We start from the raw sequence: 24,363 nt of genomic DNA, 5'->3' as shown, positions 1-24,363 counted from the left end.
TTTAATATATAATATAAATAAAATGCAAAAAATATAACTTTATAAATATTATTTTTAAATTAATAATTTAGATAAATTAGGGGAAGAGAAAGCGAAAGAATTTATAATTTCATCAGTATTTAATTGTTTAAATAAAAATTTTCCATTGATAATATGGTTAAATTATTGAGACAAGAATCTTTCATGGTACTGCGCAGTCTTGTTTTAATTAATTTAATTTTACTCATGACTCTTTCAGCAGTACATGAGGTTGTGGGAATGGTTAATAGATATTTATATAAAATTCTTAAATTAGGGAAAGCAGAAAAATTTAAAAGTAAACGATAAGGTAAAATAAATGAATAGTTTTTCCAATCTGAATCGTAAGTCCCTGAATTATCATCATCATCAGAAGAAGCTAAATATGTATTGGTAAAAATATTTTAATTTAATAAATTTACAATTCTCAGAATCTGACAAATCTTTAGATTCTTGAACCTCTAGGTCATGAGTATTAATTACATTCCCCATTTTGGCCATCTTATAAATATTTCTAAACTTCAACATTTCTTCGAAAATTTGACTTGAATTTAAATTGTAAAATTCACAGATATCCTCGATATCTTCTTTAATAATTGATTTTTCTGCCATTCCCTTTGGCGTAAAAAATGATGTTTGATGTAAATATTTCATGGAATCATCATTAAATCTTTCGTTAAACTGCATAATGATTAAATCGAGTGCAGCATAAAACACACCTATTTTAAAGCTAAAAAAAATTCCTATATTTAATGATGAAAGTATATATATACCTCTCCTTTTTGGATTGTAATGTTTGAAGTCTAGAACTTTCAAAATCAAAATGTAGATTTCTCTCCTTCATAAAATCTTGCGCCTTTGAAAAAACATCCAAAAATTCAGTGTTATTATCTATTAGATTAAAAAATAATTAACAATAATTTATATTATACTTCTCAAATTAATCAAGCAATCTTTTGTCAATTGAATTTGATTTATTGCATACCCTATATCCTTCGAAATGGTTTGCAATTTTGTACAAGCCAAACTTGTTATCAACAATATTTTATCCAAAACACAAAGTGATAAGATAAAATCAAATTTTTATATTCTAAAGACTATAGCACTAGCCATAGTGGAAGTGGCAGGATCTTCAGAATCCTTTAAATTTGTTAAAGCTGCCCTCAAGGCATCATAAAGTTGAAAAAAATTTACAATAGCTTTATATGACGATAGCCAGCTTCTAAATAAAAAAACATTTAAAATTTAAATAAATAAGGAACTATTACCGAGTTGTATTCTTGACGCGTAGAAATCGTTGCGATTTTTTCAGATCATTACACTGAAATTTTTTGAGTAATATCTTTTTGCACCATTAAAATAGACATAAATCTCATCTAGTATTCCTAGAACATTTCGAAGTTCTTTAATTGATTGACATATTTGAACAACGATTAAATTTAATCGATGACAATAACACCAAATAAAAGCTGCCTTTGGCGCCTCTGCTCTAATCAAGGCTTGCACACCATTGATTCTTCCACTCATGTTTGAGGCGCCATCATAACTTTGCCCAACTAGATATTCAAGGGGTAAATTCATCGAGCCAAGTTTGGATATTATCTTATGCTTTATATCGAGACCTGTGGTATTTCCGTACAATATATGGCAATCAGTCTTTCAACAGGCTTCGGCGTCTCACTATTTTCAACATATCTTACTATCAAAGCTATTGCTTCTGATTTCGAAACATCGTATGTGCCATCAACTATGATTGAAAAGCACCTGTTAAATGTAATCTCATTTTGAATTTTTTTTATAACCATATTTTTCATGGTTTCAATGAGAATGTTTATGTTATTATATGATAATAGGTTTAAATATAATTTCGTTTTTAATCCCTTATTTTTTTTTTATCCTTTTTTCTTTCTTCATTTTGCTGTATATACATTTTTAGTAAAGGTTCAGAATCGCAATAAGCTTAATAAGGGCCATCATATTGCCTTCTTGTTGCCTGTTCCCCCAGTAGGCTTGGTTTCGAGATATTAAATAATCTAAACATCTTATTATAATTCTTATAATAGAACGGTTATTATCTACACATTCATTCTGAGGTGTTATAAATTTTAATATCGAATTTTTATTATGAGAAAGCCTTCCATAATAGGCCATCATATGTGCCTGTGAAGATTCATGCAGAATAATATCACGATTAATATTTTGTCATTTATCTAGACCTTCACATGTCCATTTTGAATTTGCGTGTGGACCACCAAATAAGAGACATGTTAAAACTTTATACATTTTAATACTATAAGTAATCCAATTTCTTGGAATTTTGCTATTGTCAATATTGGTTAATATTTTTAGGCATATTTTAAAATTGGAAAAATAATTTATAACAAGAAATTTCGGATAAAAAATTTACTAAACATCGACCAAAATTTCAGTCAATATATTAAATTAAATATGGGGGGGGGGGGTCTTATTGTTACATTTATAAACCAGAAATCACATGATCATGATGGATGTAAAAAAAGTACCCCCATTCAAATTTACTGAAGCAGTTGCTTCGGACCCCCCCCCCCCGTTGTAGGGGCCCCTGTTTGAGGGTAATACGATAGAATTAGTTTCAGATTTCAAATACCTAGGAACCAAGATATCATCATTAGGCTTCACAATATTAGATACGAAATCAAGAATAATGCTAGACTCCGGTATCATCAACTGTCGAAATTATGGTCATCCAACCAAATATATTAATTTAAAAATAAGACTCTTTAAGTCCCTAATTGTATCCATTCTTACCTACGGACTGGAGACTTGGCAGGACACTAAAAGCAACATCAACGCAACTCAAACATTTATAAACAAATGCCTAAGAAGAATCACCAAAACATATTACCCATACCTCAAATTCAACGCTCTGGAATAGATGCGACATCCTACCAATCAATCGACTCAAGGAGATTAGAATTAATAGACCATAGCTTAAGAAACTCGCAGGAAAATATGATATACTCGTCCATGAAATGGTCCCCTGACGGTAGGAAGAAAAGTACCCCTAAATACTATTGGTTGGCGAAATGTTTGAAGAATATGGACCTGATCAACCTCTCGTTTGCAGATTTCATGGCACTCAGCAAGAACAAGAAACACCTAAAAGAACATCTAAAATACATGCTAAAATATGGCCTAAATTAAAATAGGAACCTTTCCCTTCTTTTTCTTTTCTTGCAATGGCTAGAACAAAGCAAGTTTGATGATGATAATAATCTGGACAATGCAACTTTCCTCATATGAACCCACGACTTTTTCTTCTGGACACACGATATCGGCGACAATAACGACAACAGCTACAACAACAAATAGAATAATGGATAATGATAATGAACATTGGTTATGATAATAACGCAATAACACCGACGAACCCAAATATCATTTGCACAGCTGGTACAAGGTCTACAGGACACGCCATATCGACACACCGAACAACAAACAAAGAAGGGACTCATCATGCAAACTTAACTTAAACTCTCAATACTCACCAAGCAGTGGCGTAGCTAGGAATTTTCCTTAGAGGGGGTCCATACATATATAAGACTGGGAGGCTTCGCCCCCCAGACCCCCCTTAACGGGCCTTCGGCCGGGTTTATCTTAAAAATCATAACAATATCTTCGATATTATATAATATATATAGTTAATGCATCAATAATATATTATTATAATTTAGTAGATTATCTCAATATATTATTATAATTTAGTAGATTATCTCAATATATTATCCTTCCACGAACATCAAATATATAAATATTCATGGTATTTATTTGATATAAAGTAACTTTTAAGTCTTTTGAACGTATAATCTAAAAAAAAAAATTTGCTTTGGGAGGGGTCCAAACCCGAAAAACCACCCCCGTAGCTACGCCATTGTCACCAAGATATAAGAGTTATTATTATTTTTTTTGTTGCCTCACTGAATAACCAGGTACATTATTACATGACATTATATTTCTTAACACTATTCTGCTAGTAACGTAACTAATACATCACCATTTTCGTACTTCTCCCTTCTTCACTTTGCTAGCTGGCTACATAGTGGTACCGTCCACTATAATAAAACGGATATACATCATGTATAGGATCTATATACTAGTGATAGTGAATATACTTGATGCACGCTAAACTCCTGGTGGGTGATGAAATTGCACGGCGTGGTAATGAATGAATGAATGAATATTTATATAAATTCTTCTACACATCATTACATCATTAAAAAAATTAGGGCAGATTCAATTCAGCAAGTATAACTGTATTCTTATTTATAATTTAAAAAAATCATTTTATTTTTGCTATTTAAATTTGTTTTTCTTATTATTTTGATATAAAAAGTAATTATATTGTAATAATCAATGTAGAATGAGCCTTTTATATATATTTTTAAACAAAACAATATATTTTTTCGCATTTAATATCTATTTTGACTATTAGATATATGAATATTTTTTAATTTATTAATGTGTCAAGAGTGAAAAGATTAGTTATAATGCCTGAAAATACAGAATCAAAAAATCTTATGCTATATAACAGCCTATCTAGAAAGAAAGTAGAGTACATATAATATTTAATTTATTCATTAATCTTTTGAAATTATTTCTAATATGAAAAATAACTTTATTATATGAGGTTATATCTAATTCAACTTTAGAAGACCTACATTTATACATATTGTTGTTGCTACTAATATAAATTAATTAATTGCTAATGAAATTTTATGCTGCATCTCTTTGTAGAGTTGTGTTTTACCAAAATCTAGCTCAGACATATAAAATAATAATAAGGCCAAACAGGTCTAAAAAATAATTTAAAAAGAACTCCAGCTCAGGCTTGAAGTATATTAAGATGATAAAATATATATATACTTTTACGTGATACGTGATATATAGCGCTTTTGCCCTCTAACGTTGAAGATTCAACAGAGCTACGCTAGGTTTTCCTCATTTCCATCTAATTGGAACAATTTACTTTGGGTATAAAAATAAAAATATGAGGAGCCCTCCACATGTTTGTGGGCAAGCCGCACGTACTTGTAGGCACAACATCTAGAAAAATGTTGCTTAAACCTCTATAGGCTTTAATTTAGAAGGAGTGGGACAAAGAAAAAGCCTATACCCGAGAACTATAGTATAATTTAATTACTTTAAAGGTGGGTGATGGCTGATTTTAAGCTTAATTTCTTTAATGTAAGTTATATCTGTAGATAAATATGATTAAAATAAAATAATATTTACCACCGGATGAACCGAACCCCAAAAAAAAAATCAATATACTTTTAGATTTATGAATTTTTTACACTTACATGGAATCATAATGATTACTTTATTAACTTGTTGAACTTTTCAATATAATTCTTCTAAGATTAGGAATGTAATAATTATGGATTAATTTATTTAACTTTCTAAAAGTGTTACATTTGTATTTTACTATTATCCAGGTTTGGGCTTAATAACAAATAATGTTTAGTTATACAGGATGGGAAATTATCAATCTAAAAAACATATACAATTATTTAAATTTGAGAATAACTGGATAGTTCATAAAATGAGAAATATAAAAATCTAGGCTGGTCCAAAAAATTTCAAAAAGAGGCTGGATTTGAAATTTTTAAAAAAAATCTGGGCCAGGCCTAAAATTTAAGCTTAAACAAGCCTCTGATAATAAATAAATGAAAAAATTAGGCTTGGAACAAAGAAAACTAAATTTGTAAAGTTTTATCTATTGTACAAAATGTTATAGATGGTGAGCCAGGCTAAGAAAAGTTAATTATATCTAATTTATTAGAACTATAATAAAGATTGGATACAAATATTGTGAATACAATAATAACACTAACTTATTCACATTTTTATAAATAAGGAATTTCTATATTTGTTTTTTGTCCAAAACTAAGCTGGCAAACTTTTTATATATAATAGTAACCTACATTACTCCCAGTGGTATATTTCTTAAAAATTTGGTAAGGAGAGGTTGGGGTATATCAAATAATTTGATATATATATTATACCACCTATATCTATATAAATAAAATATAGATAAATATGAATTAAAAATTATAAATTTATTATTCCTCTGTTTTCTTTGGCCTATATTATTTTAAATAGATTTTGTTTCCAGTCGATGATTCTTTTTCCATATTTTGATACATGGATCTGTAATCCAATCTGATATTTATGGTCTATTAATAATAAACATTAAATTTGACAAATTATTCACTCTTAAACTCTCTTGTCTTGATCATCTACCATTATTTAAATTCATAAGATGAAAACCCCTTTCACACTTCGCAATACTGCGGAATAAAGTATCAATACAATCAAGAAATTTTTTTAAATTTTTTTTAGGAGTATATCCATATTCGAAGCCCAGCAATCGTTTCATATTCATATTTGAATCTTTGGCTGATTTTTGTTATTTCTCTCAAAATTGTGCATCTCAGGTTTTAGGCATTCTTTTTGATATGAAGAATATATCTGAAAGAATTTTAGGGACTGCATCATGCTTTCTAGTGAAATTATAAATTGATTTTTTATTTTTATATAAAATTAATTTCAGAATTGACCAGCATCTGTAAATATTCACCTGTATAATATGTAAATGTTATTGTCAACATGTTCTTAATGATTTAATTAAGTATAATAAGAATCACCATTTAAAATATTTTATTAAAATTGGGCTATTTTGTTTGTAATGTTGTTAAATCTGCTCAATCCTAACAGTTGAGAAAATTCGCTAAATTTCAGGCGAGAGTATGTTTTTTCAAGAGCTATCCTTTAAGTTCAAACCTCAATCGAGGCTAAGATGATTAATTTCGCTTGAAAATTCGGTAAGTCTTATTAGAATTGGCTCAAAACTTACGAAAAATGCTGCCATTTATCGCCATTACTTGCTGGTCTTCACGATATTGAAGTGGATTCCGGATCCAAATAGCAAAATATAGAAAAGGAATCATCGTGGGGCTGATGAAATCTTTTCAAAAAAAATCAGCCCATAGAAATGAAAGATTTGTGGAATTTTTTTTAATTTGTATAGATATAGGGTGCTATTTTATTTATGACATTATTTTTAAAATATTATATAAATTGAGGAAATATATATTCTATTTTACATATATATGTGTGTGTATATCAAATTTTTGATATACATTTTAAAAAATTATCCCTTCTCCCCTCTTATCCGGAATCTCTAACCAGTGCACCACTGTTGGAGAATAAATTCTATAACCATCTTAGAATAAAATTTATAACACTTTCAATGCCAAATTCCTAAAACCCTTAAATATAAAGCGGTTGATACCTTATTATTTTTTAGCTAGAATAGTGCAACTTTACAGTGGGTCTATAAATATTTTTTTGCCCAAAAGCTCATATTTTTGTTTTTAGTTTTCAAATGGTGTTTAATATATATATTTTTTCGATTTGGGTTTTGTAAATCAGAATTTTATCAAAATAAGAATAAAAGCTTTCTATTATATTTAAAAAAAAATTAATAACTTAATTCCATCTAAAAGCTTTTATATCCTTTAGATTTTTTATCTTTGATTAATAATTAATTCGGAAGTTTAATTGTAAATAGTCGATATATTAAATAAATTCATTGGAAAACAAACTCTTCTTTTTAGGTGTTCAAAAATTGATAGAAATTGAATATAGCTAGCACTGAGCAAAAACACAATTTTTTTGTTTTTTAACCAATACCACTCTGTGCTAATGATCAATAGCTGATGAATCAATCCAGTAATAATGATTGTGTTAAAAGCTATAATAACTAATATTATTCAAAAATTAGTTAATACTGACATCTTATATTATAGATTTATTTAAGGAATTTTTTGGCTTTATTTTTTGGGTAAAGCTAAAAATGTTTTCTTAGTGATATCTGAGATATTTATGTTTTTAATTTGTCGCAAAATATATGGGTGCAATAATTAATCATTTGAAGGATTATATAATATCTCGACATCTTATCTACATTTGTTATATAAGTTTGGCATATTATGTCCAATGTTCAAAATTTTATTGAACATATGATAATATAAAAATTGATAAAAATCAAATCTTATTATAAACGAATAAAATATCAAGGCCAACTTAGCAATATTTTATATATTCAAATTATTTATTTAAGATATCGCCCATTGAAGTCAAAGATATTAAGAATGCTAACTCACAATCATCAGTGTTTATATTAAAAAATAATGATTTTTATTCCTCTCAGTGTTGTATATATGGATTATAGTTAAAACCTTATACTAATTAAGAACCAATAGTAATAAAATACAATATAGAGATGTTTAAACCAATGCAAATAGTTTGAACTAATTACAAGTAAAGCAGCCCCTATAACTGAAAATTAAATGTAAACAGCTTTAACGTTCATCTAGAAAATGAATATTTTTTAATTAAAATATTATTAACTTTGCCTCATATGGCTAAAAATATTAAAATAGTTTAATTTGCTAATTATTAATAGTGTATTTTTTTTTAAAAATATATATAATTTTTTTTTAAAATTAGAATATGATTTTCTTTGTATATTGTTTATTTATTTTATTGGTATATATTTTCTTGTATTCTATAATCAGGGACCCGAACCGTTATTTATAACGGTTCAGTTTGGTTACGGTTCAGTATGTAAAATATTATAATGGTTACGTTTTGGTTACGGTTCTTAAGAAAAAATTTACAAAGGTTTGGTACGGTTCAGCTAATTTTAAAGGTTCATTACGGTTAGAAAATTTTTTTTTGAAGCATCACCATCGTTTAATTTATTTTTATTATAAGATCTTTGAATTATATATAAAAAAAATATATAAGATTTAAAATAACTCATTTTTAAATATATTATAAGTAATATATTTTCTAATATAAATGGATTCATATTTGTTTGTTGTGAAGATAACACAAATTTTAGCCCCGAAAAGGCCCTTTCTACAAAAACTTGTGTTGCGGGAACCGCCAGTACTATAAGAGCAAGTTTATATAATTCTGGATATTCAAATTTTTTTGATTCCTAAAATATAAAAACTGAACCGGTTTAATCTTTTTTTATAAAGGTTCTTTTTACTCCTTCAATAAATAATTATATAGGTTCGATTACGTTACGGTTCTGATATTTATATTAAAAATTAAATCGCCCCAAATAACGGTAACGATAGAAAAAAGTGTACACCTATAATTAATTGTAACTAACGTAACCATGAATGTAGCTTAACAGTCTACACCCGATAACTATACACTTAAAACTTATAGGGATATACTAGACAAAATGATTTGCCGCTCACATCATTGCCCCTTACACGTGTGAATTTGGCGATGGGTTTATCGTATTTAAAAAAAACACACATCAAGGACTTGTTTCCATATTACTTTTGAAATGAGATTTATTAGGGCAACACTCAAAGCGAAACTATTTTCTGATCTTTTTGATGATGCAAACCTGTTAATTTTTATCCATCATTTCTTTATTTCCGAGGAACAAAATATATTCCATATTAATCAAAAAGTGTTGTTGGTTTTTAAATTAGCATATTTAATTTGAGATTTCTCAACTATTCCTTTATTTTTCCGGGTAGTGTTGTTAAACGGCTCGATTTAAATTAAGATTGCAGCTCAAATAATATTTTTCAAGCCTCTAGATTTCGTTAGTAGATCTATAACCCTTTCTGCCATCTATGAACTAAATTTTTAGGCTTGCGTAATTATTTTTTGGCTAAAATATTGGGTTAGCCCGTTTTGAAAAATTGAGCCATTTTACAACCCTACTTCCTGGTGAATTTCAGTGGTTATCTTTGGAAGTTGGAACAAAGTTATATTACAATTATTTGCAATATATTTTGATTATAAAATAAATTACCGATTAGCGTATACTTAATGTTCCTCAAAATTTCTTCAATATAATTTTTTTTCCCCATTTTCTTTTAAACTAACCCCCCCCCCCCTACCCAAAAATAAAATATCTTGAATTTTTTTTTAAATTATTTGTCATATAATTTTTAGAAAATTTTGAGTGTGTCATTTATCAGAAGCCTGGACAGACTGCTCCCCAAGTCATACCTATTTATTTTTTTCAAATTGGGTAAGGCGAACCCGACCTAGTTCTTTGTTTTTTTAAATCGACTCTAGAGCACGGAGCTATGAAAAATTTTTTGACCAAAATCGGGGGGGGGGGATTGCCGAATTTTTATTTTTCTTGCAGAAACATCACCAAAAATAGATCCGACATTAAAATATACCTTTTTCATTTTAATAATTAATAGGAGCTGTTCGTACCGGTTAATAGCAAAAAAATACATTGGTATACCTGTGGGCCGACGGTTTACGATGCTTCACACATGGGGCATGCTCGGTAAAAATTATTAATATTTATATCAAACTTCAAATTTTACACTATTCTAGGTCTTACATTTCGTTCGATATAATAAGAAGGGTTTTAGAATCATATTTCAATTACAACATAATGTACGTCATGAATATAACAGATATCGATGACAAGGTACGAAACACATAATTTCTTGAATTAAGTATGTAGTTTTATCAAATTTTAGGGCTAAATTGGGTTTTTAAAACAATATATCGTCAACTGAGTATTATAATATTCTATATCCATTTTTTTTTAAAAATTGTTGACGAGAGAATTTTAAAAAAATATATATTTCATGTATTTTTAATAGGAGATCACAATGTAATAATACAAATAAAAGGATCATTCTCTATTAGGGGAGGCCAGAGTCGGCACAATTTTTGTCAAAATCATCAGAGCTCCGAATATAATGATCGTATAAGATCTTGAAAAATATCAATCGAAACCTTATAAGCACTTATATATAAATAAATATACACTGTTATATTTTATAAATATTTGATAATTTGTCCAAAATAAGATTAGTAAAAGTAATTTTTTGATCCTTATAGCCCCAAACCCCTGAATATCGGATCATAAATAAGGCTTGTCGAATCAAATGGCTAATTAGGCTTCCTGTGAGACACAGAATAATTTTCTTCAGATTTTCATATATGCTTTATTTATATTATATTATTTACAATTATAACAAATAAAATAGCATTTTTTGACACAAAATCCATGAGCTCAGCCTTTACACACTACATTGAAACCAATCTTCAAAATCGTGAAAATTTTATAGCCCTGATTATTTATAATACAAACATCTTTTATTAATATTTTTTTGATTTTTTATTCTGCTATTTTAATAAAAGCTGCTTCTTGAATGGGGATAAGGTAAAAATCTTAGCTATAATTTTTTAATACCTTTTTAACAGATACCATAAAAAATTTTTACTTCATGAAATTAGATATTCAACCTATTTATTTTCCTCATCATCAAATACTTTTTTTACTGTCTAGACATATTTTTTATAATGTCTTAAAAATTTGTAGTAGGTATACCTCATAATAAATTCACTCAAAATTTATCTAATTCTATATTTAAATATATAACAATATTTGAATCTTATTTTCAGGCCAAAATAAATATCCTCTATGTAATAATTTGAATCATATTATATTGTCAATTTAGATATATATAAATCTTTGTTTGCTAGATATAATTCATTTTAAATAATTGATGTTATTATCAGGCTAATATCTATATAGGGTAAATAGGTGTTCATATTGATTAATTAAATATAATTTGAATGTAAACAAATAATATGTCAATCGCATATATATGAAGATTCAAGATATTTATTTAGGTCTGATATCATATTGAAATTAAAATATATTATGAAAAATTACATTAATAAATTTATAAAATATTATATTTTGACCTGTAATAGATTTCACTTTTCTTGAGATATCATTTTTATACAATTTTATTGCTTCTTCATAATCCTCTTTATGGTGAAATTTTCCTTTGAAATTTTTATATATTCGAGTACCATATAATAATATTAAAATTGATTGATTGGGCCGACAAGCCACGATTCTACTAACCCCAATGGTGGTAATATCACAAATATAATCTTAACATATATTAAAGCCTTACATATCAATCTGAAACCTTCCTAAATATCAAAATAGAGTTTTTATTGTCCATTTTTGTCATGTTTAAACTTTTAATTTTTTAATACAACCAAATAATGTAAAGTGATAATATTGTAATTTTCAAGCCAAAAACATGTCATAAAATTTTGAAGTTAAATAATATAAATTATTTTCTTCCCCAAATATGGATATCATAGAATTTTATTTTAGAATAAAATTTTAACAAATAATCGTTATTAGTTTTAAAAGCTAAACCGACAAGCTCCTTGTACCAACTAGCCCTGGTTTCCCCTATATTTTAACATTTTTATTGTGAATATAGGAATTAAAAAAGGTGCATATAGAAGATTATAATACTCACTACGATATAGACTAACCCAAGCTGATATTAGGCCTTAATTTAATTATAATGTTTAGGAAATTTTGTCTGGTCACTTGTTTTTTTTAAAAAATTTATTTTTGTATGACGACCATGCCAGAGCGTTCTAGAAGTCGGAAATTGAGCGTATGGTAATCATTACAAATATTACAGTTTATAAATTTGAAATTTAAATATGCAAATTATTCGGAATCCTAGCAAGCAGACTTTATAGTTATAAACTGCAAACATTCCAAATAACTAAATTTTAAGTACCGATATTTTAACGCTCGATTTTAGACTTGTTATAACTAGTGTTGTTAAACGACTCGATTTGAGTCGATTTTTAAAAACGGCTAAATCGATATTATGGCCAGAAAAATGTTGCCTAAATCTCGAGATTTCGCTAATAGAAGTCTTAACCTTTATGTCTATGACCAAAAACTCCATGCTTGCGTAATATTTTTCTGAATAAAATATTTAGTTCGCCATTTTTAAAAACGGCTCTTTATCCAGCTGTTTAACAACTCTACCTTTTAATAATTATGCACTCTAAATTAATTATTGTAGGAATTGTTGACATTTACGCTTCATTTTTTTAAAGATTATTAAACGCGCCAGACAAAAGTATCGTTTCAAAAAATATGTCGAAGAAAATCATACCTTAGATCAAATATTTCAGGACGCGATAATAGCTTTGGAAGTTATTTTTATAAATATTTTCAAATTCACATTTTATTTATTTTTTTCTTAAAAAAATAGTTTTTTTCGGTCAAAATGAAGAAAGATACAAATCCCGATGCTAAAACATTGGAAAATATTATAATAAAAAAAGTGAACGATGGTATAGAAAGATTGCGCCACATGGTAAATTCAAATATTAAAACCGAGAATATTGAACTGGAAAAAGAGGTTGTTTTTTTTGGTCTTCCATAAAATTTTTTATATTATTTATTCATTGATACAAATATAGAATTTTTTGAATCAAATATCCGACGTCTTATCGGATTGGTTAGATATTCAGCATAAATATAATATAAATGACGACTCCATTTATTTCGATTTACCTCGTGTTTGGGAAAAAGAATTTCACGATGATATGAAAAATCTAAATGTAAAAATTGATTGATTGTTTATCTTCCTTTTTTTATCATTAATATTGTTATATTTTTTTTCTTCTTTCCTTCATTTCTTTTTTTTTCTTAAATATGAAAGATTTCCTTTCGTTGCTCTCTTCATTAACTTAAAAGGATTTATGTGAATTTAATTAACAATCATACTTAATTATGAAACAGATACTAATTCCAAACGCACTCACTCGTGTTACCGAATACATTCCCGAAATAGTAAATTTCATCACCCAAATAATTCAAAACGGATACGCGTAATTATATACTCATTGTTTACTAACCTTTGTTGACTATTCATTTATTAAAAGCGTACATACATAGAAATCAGCTGTAGGCATTTATATGGCCTGCGAGTATATTACATGACATTTATCATAGTGGTTATTTTCAAGGCTCTGATTAGCTTGCAGGTGATGTGCCTGAGTTTGTCATTTATATAGTGCCATATAATGATTGGTCCAAAAAATGAAAATATCGAAAGGATCAGATACAATCGGGCAAGGAGAATAGTAGAGTGTAGTTTTGGGATTTTAACCTCAAAATGGAGATTTTTATTAAATGAGGTAGAAGTTAGTTTACCTGTTTTTAAAGACATAAATAAAGCATGTTGTATTTTACATAATATCATTTTAACCAAAGAAATACTAAATATAACAAATTTTGAATTTGGGGATTCAGATCTTCCTTTATGGAACCAACAGAGTATTAAAAATACTTCTGATCAGAATAAAAATATTAGAAATTTATTTTGTAATTATTTTAATAATATTGTTATCTTGCCATGGCAAAATAATATTTTAAACTAATATTCATTTATTCACTATTTTGTAATATATAATTTATAATATGTTTGACAATTAAAATAAATTTATTAAAAATAAGAATATATGAAAGATAAATATATAATTTTTTTAATTGACTTTCATACAAAAAAATAATTTGTATAATATTCATTTTCACTTTATCTATATGGTCTGAGGGTAGAGATATGTTTCATCACCTATGAATTTTTCAAAAGAGGATACTTTTTTTTTATTTTCCTCAATTACTATTTTTTTAATATTTCTTTAAAAAAAAAATTTCTTTTTTTATCTGAGGTTGTTGGTAGATTTTTATCTGTACCTATATTTTCATCTGAAGTGATATCACATAATGGAGTGGAATTTGATAGTTAAATTGGATTTTTATAAACGAGGTGTTAACGTTTTGTTTAAAAATGATAAAGATTCATAATATGGCCCTGCTGAAGCACTAGGATTATCCATTGTTTTTTATCATCTTTATTTTGATAATCTCTAAGATTATTCCATTTTGTCTTTAAATCATCACCTAAAAAATTTATAATAGAGGTAATTGATCACATTGTTTGCTCCATTAAATGATTATTGAAAGATATTGATTATCAAATTTCAGAAAAAATGTTAAGCTTAATCTATTTTTCTAAATTACATGAGAATAAAACATAACAATATATAGCATTAATATTTTTAGGGTGATTTTTATTAAACCGTCAATAAACTATAATATTAGAATTAAAATAAAATCCTATTCAATTATTTTTACCAAGAACTAGAAGATAGAAAAAGGATGACAAATGGAATAGTAAAATATAATTTATTTAAAAAAATCTATGTTATATTTTATCAAGTTTTAATACCTGTTTGACCAAACTGCAAACCTAGATTTTTGCAAAATTGTGCTTTCTTGTTTGAATTTTTATAATCATCATCCATTTTATCATATATATTTACATCCTCCACTATCTATTAAATTCATTATATTAATTTCCATTTTAGTAAATGTTATATGTTGTTTTAACGATTTTTAAATATATGCCGGATCAAAAATTCAAAATGTTTTGACTTTAAAATTTGCCGGATCTCTTTTTAAGACGGAAGGTATCGAAACGGACACACTATGAACATTTATATCATTTTTAATGATATTGACCTTTAACGGAACGGGTGTAAAAAAACGGATCCGTCTCCACTATGAACTCAGCCTAATATAGTAAGAAATAATAAAATAAAAAAATATTTATCTTTTGCTTGATTTTATTAAAATTACAACCTATACAGTTTGGGAAGTTCTAAATCTCATCAAAGCCTTGAGCAATTTACTTAAACATCTCCAATGGGTGGGTTGTATAATATCCCATAAAGCTTTGGTTGTTTCTACTAGTAATCTGCATCGTGTTAATTTTTCAAGCCCAGCCTGGCCCGAAATTAACTTTTATTAGTATAAATATTAGGGTTAGATCTCAATATTAATTATAAAATTTAAAATTATTTTAATATATATATATATAATAAGCTGATTTTGAGAAATAAGTATATAAATCTAGTTTTAATATTTTTATATATATTTATAAATAAGATATAACCTATCAAAATAAAGCAGAAAACGCTAGCCAAGATCCAAAATAATTAAAAAACTTACCGAAAATCAAAAATCTAAATAACCCGAAAATGAGGGAACTTACAAAAATCACGAACCTACGAACAATATAAGACTTACAATGATCAATATATATAACTTTCTTAAACACAAAATTATCAAAACAAATTGCATTTATTTTTTTCTTATAAAATTAAATTTTCAAAATTTAATAACAAAAATTGATCATTAAAGAATGGTCTTTTATAAATTTGCGCATAAAATTAATAATCAAAAAAAATGGTTTTATAAATTTTAATATAAAAAAATTAATGATCATTAAAAATCATTTTTAAAAAAAACGATAAAAAAAATCAAGTTAAAATGATTGACATTTCAACCAAAAATAAAAAAAAATGCAAATTACAACATAAACTAGTTACGAAAAAGCTATGATTATCTACCTCAGCAACTTTTCATCTGAAGTAATTAGTCTTAATAAAATTTGTTTTTATTTTTGTAATTTTAAGTTTTATAAGATCCAATATGTAATAAAACTCTTCCTATTTTTTATAGTGGAATTATAAAAATACTATATTTAAAAATATACTCACATTTTTCATACGCATATAATTATAGAACTTTATTATTTTTAAGTAATTTGGGTAGCAAAGTAAAATGCGCTCCCTCATTTCTTCTTTTCGAAGTAACTATATTTTTTACTTTCTTAAATAATTAACTAAAGAATGTTTGTTCATTTAAATAAAATAATGTTTAATCTGTCAAAACCGAAACGTTAAAAAAATTCATTATGAAAGCCTTGTCGGACGCCGTCATATCAGTATTTTGACGTAAAATTGGATCCCGTCTCCACTATGAATGCAGCCCAACTTCTTCAAATTAAAAAATATATAATTTAGTAAAGAATAATCCACATAAAAAATTAATATATACATCAAAAAATCGCAAATATATATTTTTTTAAATATAACAGTAAAAAAATATTTATTTATATATCAAAAATAATCAAATCTTTAAACTCTAGTCCTAATAAAAATAAATTTGTTAAATGTAAGAGAATATCTCTAATAAAATAACTAAATTTTAAATGAAAATTCTAATGACCGATAGCATAATATAAAGACTTCGCTGATCGAATCGACCTAATTTTCAATTCCGTATTTTAAAATAAATCCTGAATGATTTCCCTTTAAAACCAGAGGAAGGCTAAACAACCACTTTATAAAAGAAATTAGGAAGATCTAATTAGAATTGAAAAGGAGTCATTTTTATCAGAAATGATATAAGACGCTATCTTCCTTAACAGCAGATAAAATCTAAAATAACCAACGATAATTAAGATATCTTAAAAGGCATCCAAGTTACTAAAATCTTTTAAAATTATTTTCCAAATTACGTCTCTGTGACAACACTATTGTCTCTTCTAACTATATGGAGTATTCATTATATGGAACTTTTTAACTCACGTGCTCCGACACCATTCCCTGCACCCGAATTTAGTAATATTTAAATAATCTCCCAAAATACCCACCTTGCATACCACCATATGGCATCTGCAGCTGATCCTTATGTAACGTTCAAACACATTTTAATGAAACAATCGTTAGTCTATAGTAATATTAATATCATTGTATAATATAGTACATAAAAATTTAAGATTTATCTTTTATAATATATAGATACGTTTCTAACGGATCCGTTTACTTTGATACGATCAAATTTGATCAAGACCCTAACCATCATTACGCCAAATTATTACCGGAGGCTTTCGGAGATCAAAAAGTTTTGAACGAAGGCGAAGGTATTTTTTTAAAAAATATTTTTAGGGATGCGCCATTTTTTGAAAATAACCAATCAATCGATTTATATCGGGTATCGGCCAATAATTTTTAATTGACTCATCTAAAACATTTTTAAAAAAGTTTAAATAACTATGCCTAGGCGAATTAAGCATCTCGGAAGATAAACTTTCGGAGAAGAAAAGCTGCAACGATTTCGCCTTATGGAAAGCTTCGAAACTAGAAGAACCCAGCTGGTATTCTCCTTGGGGCAAAGTGATTTTATTTACAAATTATACAGCTAGGAAAATAGAATTTTGAATTTTTTTATAAATTTTAAATCAATAATATAAAGCTATATAAAATTAATTTATGATAATTTTCTCTTTATTTATAAAAATAGGGAAGACCCGGATGGCATATTGAGTGTTCTGTAATGGCGACATCCATATGCGGTTCGAAATTAGATATACACGCAGGAGGAGTCGATCTTAAATTTCCGCATCACGACAACGAAATCGCCCAATCTGAGGTATACTATGTGTTTTAACTTGATTCACTTTTTTCCACTGTCTATTAGCATATTCATTTTTAATTTGAATCCTTGGTATCATCGTAAAACGTAAATATGCTGCAAAACATATGCTCTAAATAAATTAAAAAATCGGAATTTATAATGCCTAAAATTAATAAGTTGACTATGCCACTATTTATTTCGAGACCAATTTATTTTTTAAATGATTTATTTTATCGAAAATTCACAGGCTTACTTTGGCGACGATCATTGGGTTTCCTTCTTTTTACATTCCGGCCATCTAACTATCGCCGGTTGCAAAATGTCGAAATCTCTTAAAAACTTTGTCACCATTAAAGATGCCCTGAAGCAGTATACATCCAGACAACTCAGGCTCACTTTTTTATTGCATTCTTGGAAGGATACTTTGGATTATAGTCCTAATACCATGGCCTTATCCCTGCATTACGAAAAAATGTTGAATGTAATCGATTATTCATTTTATAACGCATTTCCCATTTTTGATGCATCTTGTTATTTTATTTCCCCACCGCCCATTATTAACTTATATATTTTTTTCTTTGCGCGTTGCGTTGTTAGCATTTAAAATTCTTTAAATATTATATACTCTTTGCTTTTTACTTGTAATAATTAAATTTCTTTTATGTTAAAGTTTTCCAAAAGCTAGCTCTTGTTTATTTCAATTTCGCAATTCGGTAAATCGATTTCTTGGATTATAAATGAATTTTATGCAATGTCTCACAATGATCAATTTTATTAAATTTTTTTACAGGAATTTTTTTTGAATATGAAAGATGTTTTGCGGAAGGCTCCCAAAGATTGCCAAACATTTACGAAATGGAATGGCCACGAAATGCTTTTAAATAACAAGTTAGTTTTTATATGTTCCTATTTTTGTAAAAAATAATATTATAACATTTTACAACATCTAGATTATTCGAAACTAAGTCAAAGGTACACGATCATTTGTGCGGTAAATATTAATCCTTATTAAATTGCGTTATTTTATTTTTTAAAATAAACGATAATAGATTCAATCGATACGAAATCTTGTCTGGACGATGTTAAGGACTTGGTCAATTTCACTTACATATACCTGAAAAATGTGACTCAAAACGCTGGCCCTAATTTCGATATTATCCGTCGAATTTGTGTGGAGATTACGGATCTGTTTAAGGTTATTCAATTTTTAGGCTGATTTCATGTATTATTTTTAAAAAATTTTAAATGGAAGAAATCATGGATTATAATTTAAAAATCAACAACTAGTAATTGTTTTTGGCCCGGTTTGGTGGCATGGCCCATTTAAATCAAAAATTTGCATTATTCAATGTTTTAATAAGAAGATTCGGACCAGCTATTAATAAACTTTTGCGCAGCCCGAAAAATATTTTGTAAAAATTGCTAATAATATACTTTAAATCAACTTCTTCTTTTTATATTTTAAAACTCATTATTAAGATAAATTAATTATATTTTGACAGATTATGCATATTTATTTTTACAAATTATTATGAACTTAGATTTTTGGAGTATATGAAGAAGAAGCTAAAATTGGACCAACGTTCTCTAATAACGTTGATAGCATTATGAATGTAAAACCTACCATTTCATTTTTACAAATTATTATTTATATTTTTTTTTGAATAGAAAGAAGATCAGATTCTACCTTATTTGGAGGTCATCGCCGACTTTAGAGATTGTGTTAAAACATCTGCCATACAATATAAAAGTTTTGTTCCAAAAAATATTAGAATTTTATGAAAAATTTACCATTTCACCCGAAATGTGATTTTATATCAGAGACCTGCATGCCTTAAACCCGGATACACGAGCCGGGCTGTATATTTTAAATCGTCATTATTATAGCTATAAAAAATAAATATAATATATTAGAAAAAATCCGTGCCGGGCAAATGATGCCTGCAGGTCTCTGAAATATAAATATCAAATTCCCTATTTTCATTGGCTCAAATCTTTTATAAAAAAAACCCCATTAGAAATAGGGAAAAATTTTTGTATCAATTATGGTCTGAATGGATTATAAAATATTAATGGAGTGTTTATTGGAAATTATTATTTAAGATCCTAATTCTATTATATATGTCGTGATGTATAATCATTTAGGGATTTATAATTTGAAATAATCGGCTTATTTTATATAAGCCTTATTTATTTTTAATTTTTTAGGTATGATTTTGATGTTAAATTGGTTTTGGTATATTTTAATTTTAATGAAAAAATTTATGATTTGTTATGTTAAATTAATAAATGCTATGATATTAATAGGAATATTGTTTTTTTATAGCTTATTCCATGCTGAATGCATTTATTAATGGGTTGAGAATGGAAAAACTTTATTTTTCTCGTTTTATGTTTTGTCATTTTTTCAGTTAAACTTAAATATTTGATATTCACTAATTCTTGCTCATATCACTCTAATCTATAACCTCATTCTCTTCTAAGCTACCTATTTTAGTAATAGTTTCAGAAAATAAATTTGTCCTAAGCCGGGGATCGAACTTCGATCAAAATAGCTTGCTGCGCTTAAGTTCAAGTCTGTACCCTCTAAGTGACATCTTAAAAAAATGATGTTTTTTTTGTATATGTTAGCGACAATGTATTATTTTTTTAACATAAAATCATTTTTTTGGGCGCGTTTTTTTAAATTTAAATCTGATTTTACCGAAATGTATTCCTTCATATTTAGAATACTTTTTTATCGTTGACATTTGAGTCATTTATAATTTATATGAAAAATCTATGGAAGAACTAATGTAAATTATATTAAGTTAAAGAGTACATGACTAAATTGTCTGAAATTCATAGGGTAGGCCAGACATGGTGATAGGTTTCCGGTAAAACGCGCTCAAAATTAATATAAAAATGAAAATATAACACATTGCCGCTAATATATATAATGATAGTTTCTCAAACGGAAGAATTTTTTATTAAAACGAGTTTTTCTTATTGCCTCTCACACGTCATATTTATCATTACTAATATATACTCACCCTTGAATGCACTGCTTTAAACTTTATATATATATAATAGCTAATTTATATTAAACTTGGCTAATAATTAATAAACATTGCAATTTTGATTAATTATGGGACAAAAGATTATAACAAAAATATCAAACATTAGAAATATATAAATATAGCATTTAAATAAAATCAATGAGACAGATATAAAAACATAACTATGCAATATTATTTACTTATATATTGTTCCATTGATTTTATTTTTTTTTATTATAATTTGTTGTTAACCTTATAACTAAAATTTTAATTTCCTGAAATTTAATTTTTGATTATGAGATCTAAAATTTTTAAATATTTTATTAGCTGATTTACCCAAGCAATTTAGGGAACTAAAAACCCCTAAAATAAGGTATGGGCACTTAATCCTAGAGCTTATTTTAAAATTTTAATGAATCTGAAAGGTTTATTAAACTATATCAAATCATTTGCAAACATAAAATAACACACTTTAATAATAAAATCATTTATAAAAAGAAATACCATCATAATATACATACGGTGTTCAAAATGGTTTGATTCCAATCCATAGATAAGACAGGCCAAACATTTGCCCTAATAATAATAAATATAAAATATTGAGAACCGAAGTTGATAAAATATGGATAGCGATGAGTGTAGGATAAAATAAAACCTTTTTAGACAATGAAATACATAACATGCCCAAATTATCTAACTTTGAAGTTCCTGATAAAGAAATATCACCTATAGCCACCTGACGCAATGTTAGGAGTTGCAATTATAAATCCGCTTGCAAAAGCACATAAAAACATGCATTAATAGTAACTGTTTCTAAGAGATCAAATTCTTGGAGCAATAAATTGTCACAAGAACAAAAGACGTATTTTTTTGAATTATGATATATAGTATTTTTCTCTGTATTATGTTTGCAAATGATTTGATGGATTTATCCTAAGAAAGAATATAAGTTTTTAAATAAATAATCTGCACTACCCATTTTCTCTCGTGGGCTTAATTTTTCTCAATTTATAGGACTTTTTTCGCCACTTATATCTGGTAAAAATATATAGGAAATATTAAAAATTATTACTCACTCTCATAATCTAAAATTTTGAAGGGCTAACCAAAATATTTTGCAACATTTTAATTTTGAGATGGAAAAATAACAATAACTAAATAAGGTTGATGTATTTTAAAAAATCGACTCGTTTTTAATTATTCCAAATCTTTGTTAATATTTAACAGATTCGATCCCATATTTATAATGCGATAAATATAATTATTTATTCTAGAGCATGATGTCAGACTATTTTTTTTAGGTCCAGCACTGTCCATAAGGAGAAAAATTTTGTCGAACTACTATTATTTCATTAACATTATATTCTATCTAATTAAAAACTAATTGTAGATTATGAAATTTTGAAACAATGTGATGATTTGCGCGATAATATCTTACCGAATATCGGCGTGCGACTGGAAGACAAGAGTATTATAAATTTTTCTTTTTTAATGTTTGAGATATTTTAATTTATTATAGACGGTGTATCGGTTATCAAAATAATTGATAATCAATCAACACCAGAATTTGACCAAGATCTAATCACCAAACAAGCTAAAGATGTTGAAAAGTTAAAGCTAAAGGAACATAAGGTATTTTTAAATTAAAGTCAAAAAAAATTTTTTTTTATAATAATAACATGGGTTAGGGTTAATTAATGGTTTGAGAGATATATGTTAGTGTTGAGATATATTAAAAATGGTTTTAAATCAAATTTAATCAATTTAATTAATAGCTTGTCATATCTGACATGTCATATAATTAAAAATGATTTTCTTGGTTTGGACCGATTTATAATATATAATTTATGTTAAACGAATCGATTCATATTTTACGAATAAGGAAAATATTCGTCATATTTTTTTAGCTTTTATTCGATCGCATTGTTCGTATAATTTGATTCAAAATTTATCAATATTAGACATTATATTTCCACATCTATAAATCACTTTTCATATTTTAATAATCTAATTTTTTCAGAGTATTTTTAAAGAAGAAAGATTTCTGGTCAAATGTATAGTAAAAAAAAAAATCTTATATTTTCATGCATAATAACATGCACAAATTGAGTTTGCCTTTGGCCTTAGTTTTTTAATATAAAAAAGCGTAACGCATCCCTTGTTTAAATTGAGGTTATCTTTTTATTTCGATTAATCAAGTCGATGTTTTTATTATTCTTATGAATACAAATAATGATATAAATTTTTGATTTAGTTAAAAAAAGAAGAATTATTACAAATCCCGCCAGAGAAATTATTCTTAAAAGAATCCGATAAATATAGCAAATTTGATGAAAAGGTAAAATTTGTAAGATTTACATTCCTATAAAATAATTTTTTTAGGGTATTCCAACTCACGATATCAACGGAAATGTTGTCACAAAATCTCAATCGAAAAAATTGATGAAGATTTATCAGCAACACGAACTTAAATATAATGAAAATATTAAAAAAATTATTAGCTCTCAATAAATTAAGTGTTGTTTGGTTTATGGACTCGTTAATTTAAGCATACACAAACGATGATAGGCTCCATATAAAATTAAGTATAAATACTTCACTCGATACAGATACATATTATCAAAATTTGGTTGAATTCATTTACACCTAGTTAATAACACAATGTCAAAACATTTTTTTAAAATGTCATTACTCTTAATATATTTTCATGATTATACTTTGATTTTCTATATAATGTATAGTACATAGTAAATTTCCGGTAAGTTCTGTTCATTGTTTTGTTTGAGTTAAATGAATCTTTAAAAATTGAGAACTCGTTAGATCATTACGAAATTTTGGTGGAAAGTAACGACAGACGTTCTCCTTTTTGTTGGCAAACATCTTTTCATTCCCCGTCATAAATTTATCAAATTCATTCAATGATAATTACAAAATGTTTTCATGTTATAAGGGGTGATTAAATTTTAAAAATATTAATCAATACTGTTGTAATTGTTGAAAAAAGAAGAAATAAATTTAATATAATACATAAAATGTCAGTTATTTTCTGACAGGGGAATTAAGTTTTCCTTGGGGGAAGAAGAGGAG

At 26.8% G+C, this 24,363-nt stretch overlaps 1 protein-coding gene across 2 annotated transcripts; it reads left to right on the top strand.

Annotated features, from left to right (window-relative positions):
* The first annotated feature begins 4,067 nt into the window (after positions 1-4,067).
* LOC135927384 (cysteine--tRNA ligase, cytoplasmic-like) lies at positions 4,068-23,826 on the top strand. 2 transcript variants are annotated; one of them, XM_065463350.1, is made up of 21 exons: positions 4,068-4,215; positions 4,526-4,604; positions 10,314-10,402; positions 10,453-10,549; positions 13,021-13,119; positions 13,179-13,328; positions 13,390-13,530; positions 13,712-13,800; positions 17,623-17,744; positions 17,885-17,997; positions 18,125-18,253; positions 18,486-18,719; positions 19,029-19,126; positions 19,189-19,229; positions 19,288-19,433; positions 19,780-19,851; positions 19,907-19,988; positions 22,667-22,744; positions 22,796-22,908; positions 23,531-23,614; positions 23,659-23,826. In XM_065463350.1, the coding sequence occupies exons 2-21, from the start codon at positions 4,545-4,547 to the stop codon at positions 23,785-23,787; spliced, it is 2,166 nt and encodes a 721-aa protein (XP_065319422.1). In that variant the 5' UTR covers positions 4,068-4,215; positions 4,526-4,544; the 3' UTR covers positions 23,788-23,826. The 2 variants fall into 2 exon arrangements, with proteins under 2 accessions (XP_065319422.1, XP_065319420.1); XM_065463348.1 differs by having other exon boundaries at positions 4,068-4,302; positions 23,659-23,825.
* The last annotated feature ends 537 nt before the right edge of the window (positions 23,827-24,363 follow it).

Source organism: Gordionus sp. m RMFG-2023, chromosome 3, assembly GCF_954871325.1.
Source record: "Gordionus sp. m RMFG-2023 chromosome 3, tfGorSpeb1-WG-v2, whole genome shotgun sequence".
Classification (NCBI taxonomy): Eukaryota; Metazoa; Nematomorpha; class Gordioida; order Chordodea; family Parachordodidae; genus Gordionus; species Gordionus sp. m RMFG-2023.
This window is presented reverse-complemented; position numbering and strand designations above follow the sequence as displayed.

Excerpts from the sequence above, each read along its gene's own strand:
- LOC135927384 (XM_065463350.1), top strand. The coding sequence starts at position 4,545 with ATGCCTGAAAATACAGAATCAAAAAATCTTATGCTATATAACAGCCTA. Across the intron at positions 19,230-19,287 it reads GGTACACGATCATTTGTGCG|ATTCAATCGATACGAAATCT; the intron begins GTAAATATTAAT and ends AAACGATAATAG. Across the intron at positions 23,615-23,658 it reads ATAGCAAATTTGATGAAAAG|GGTATTCCAACTCACGATAT; the intron begins GTAAAATTTGTA and ends TAATTTTTTTAG.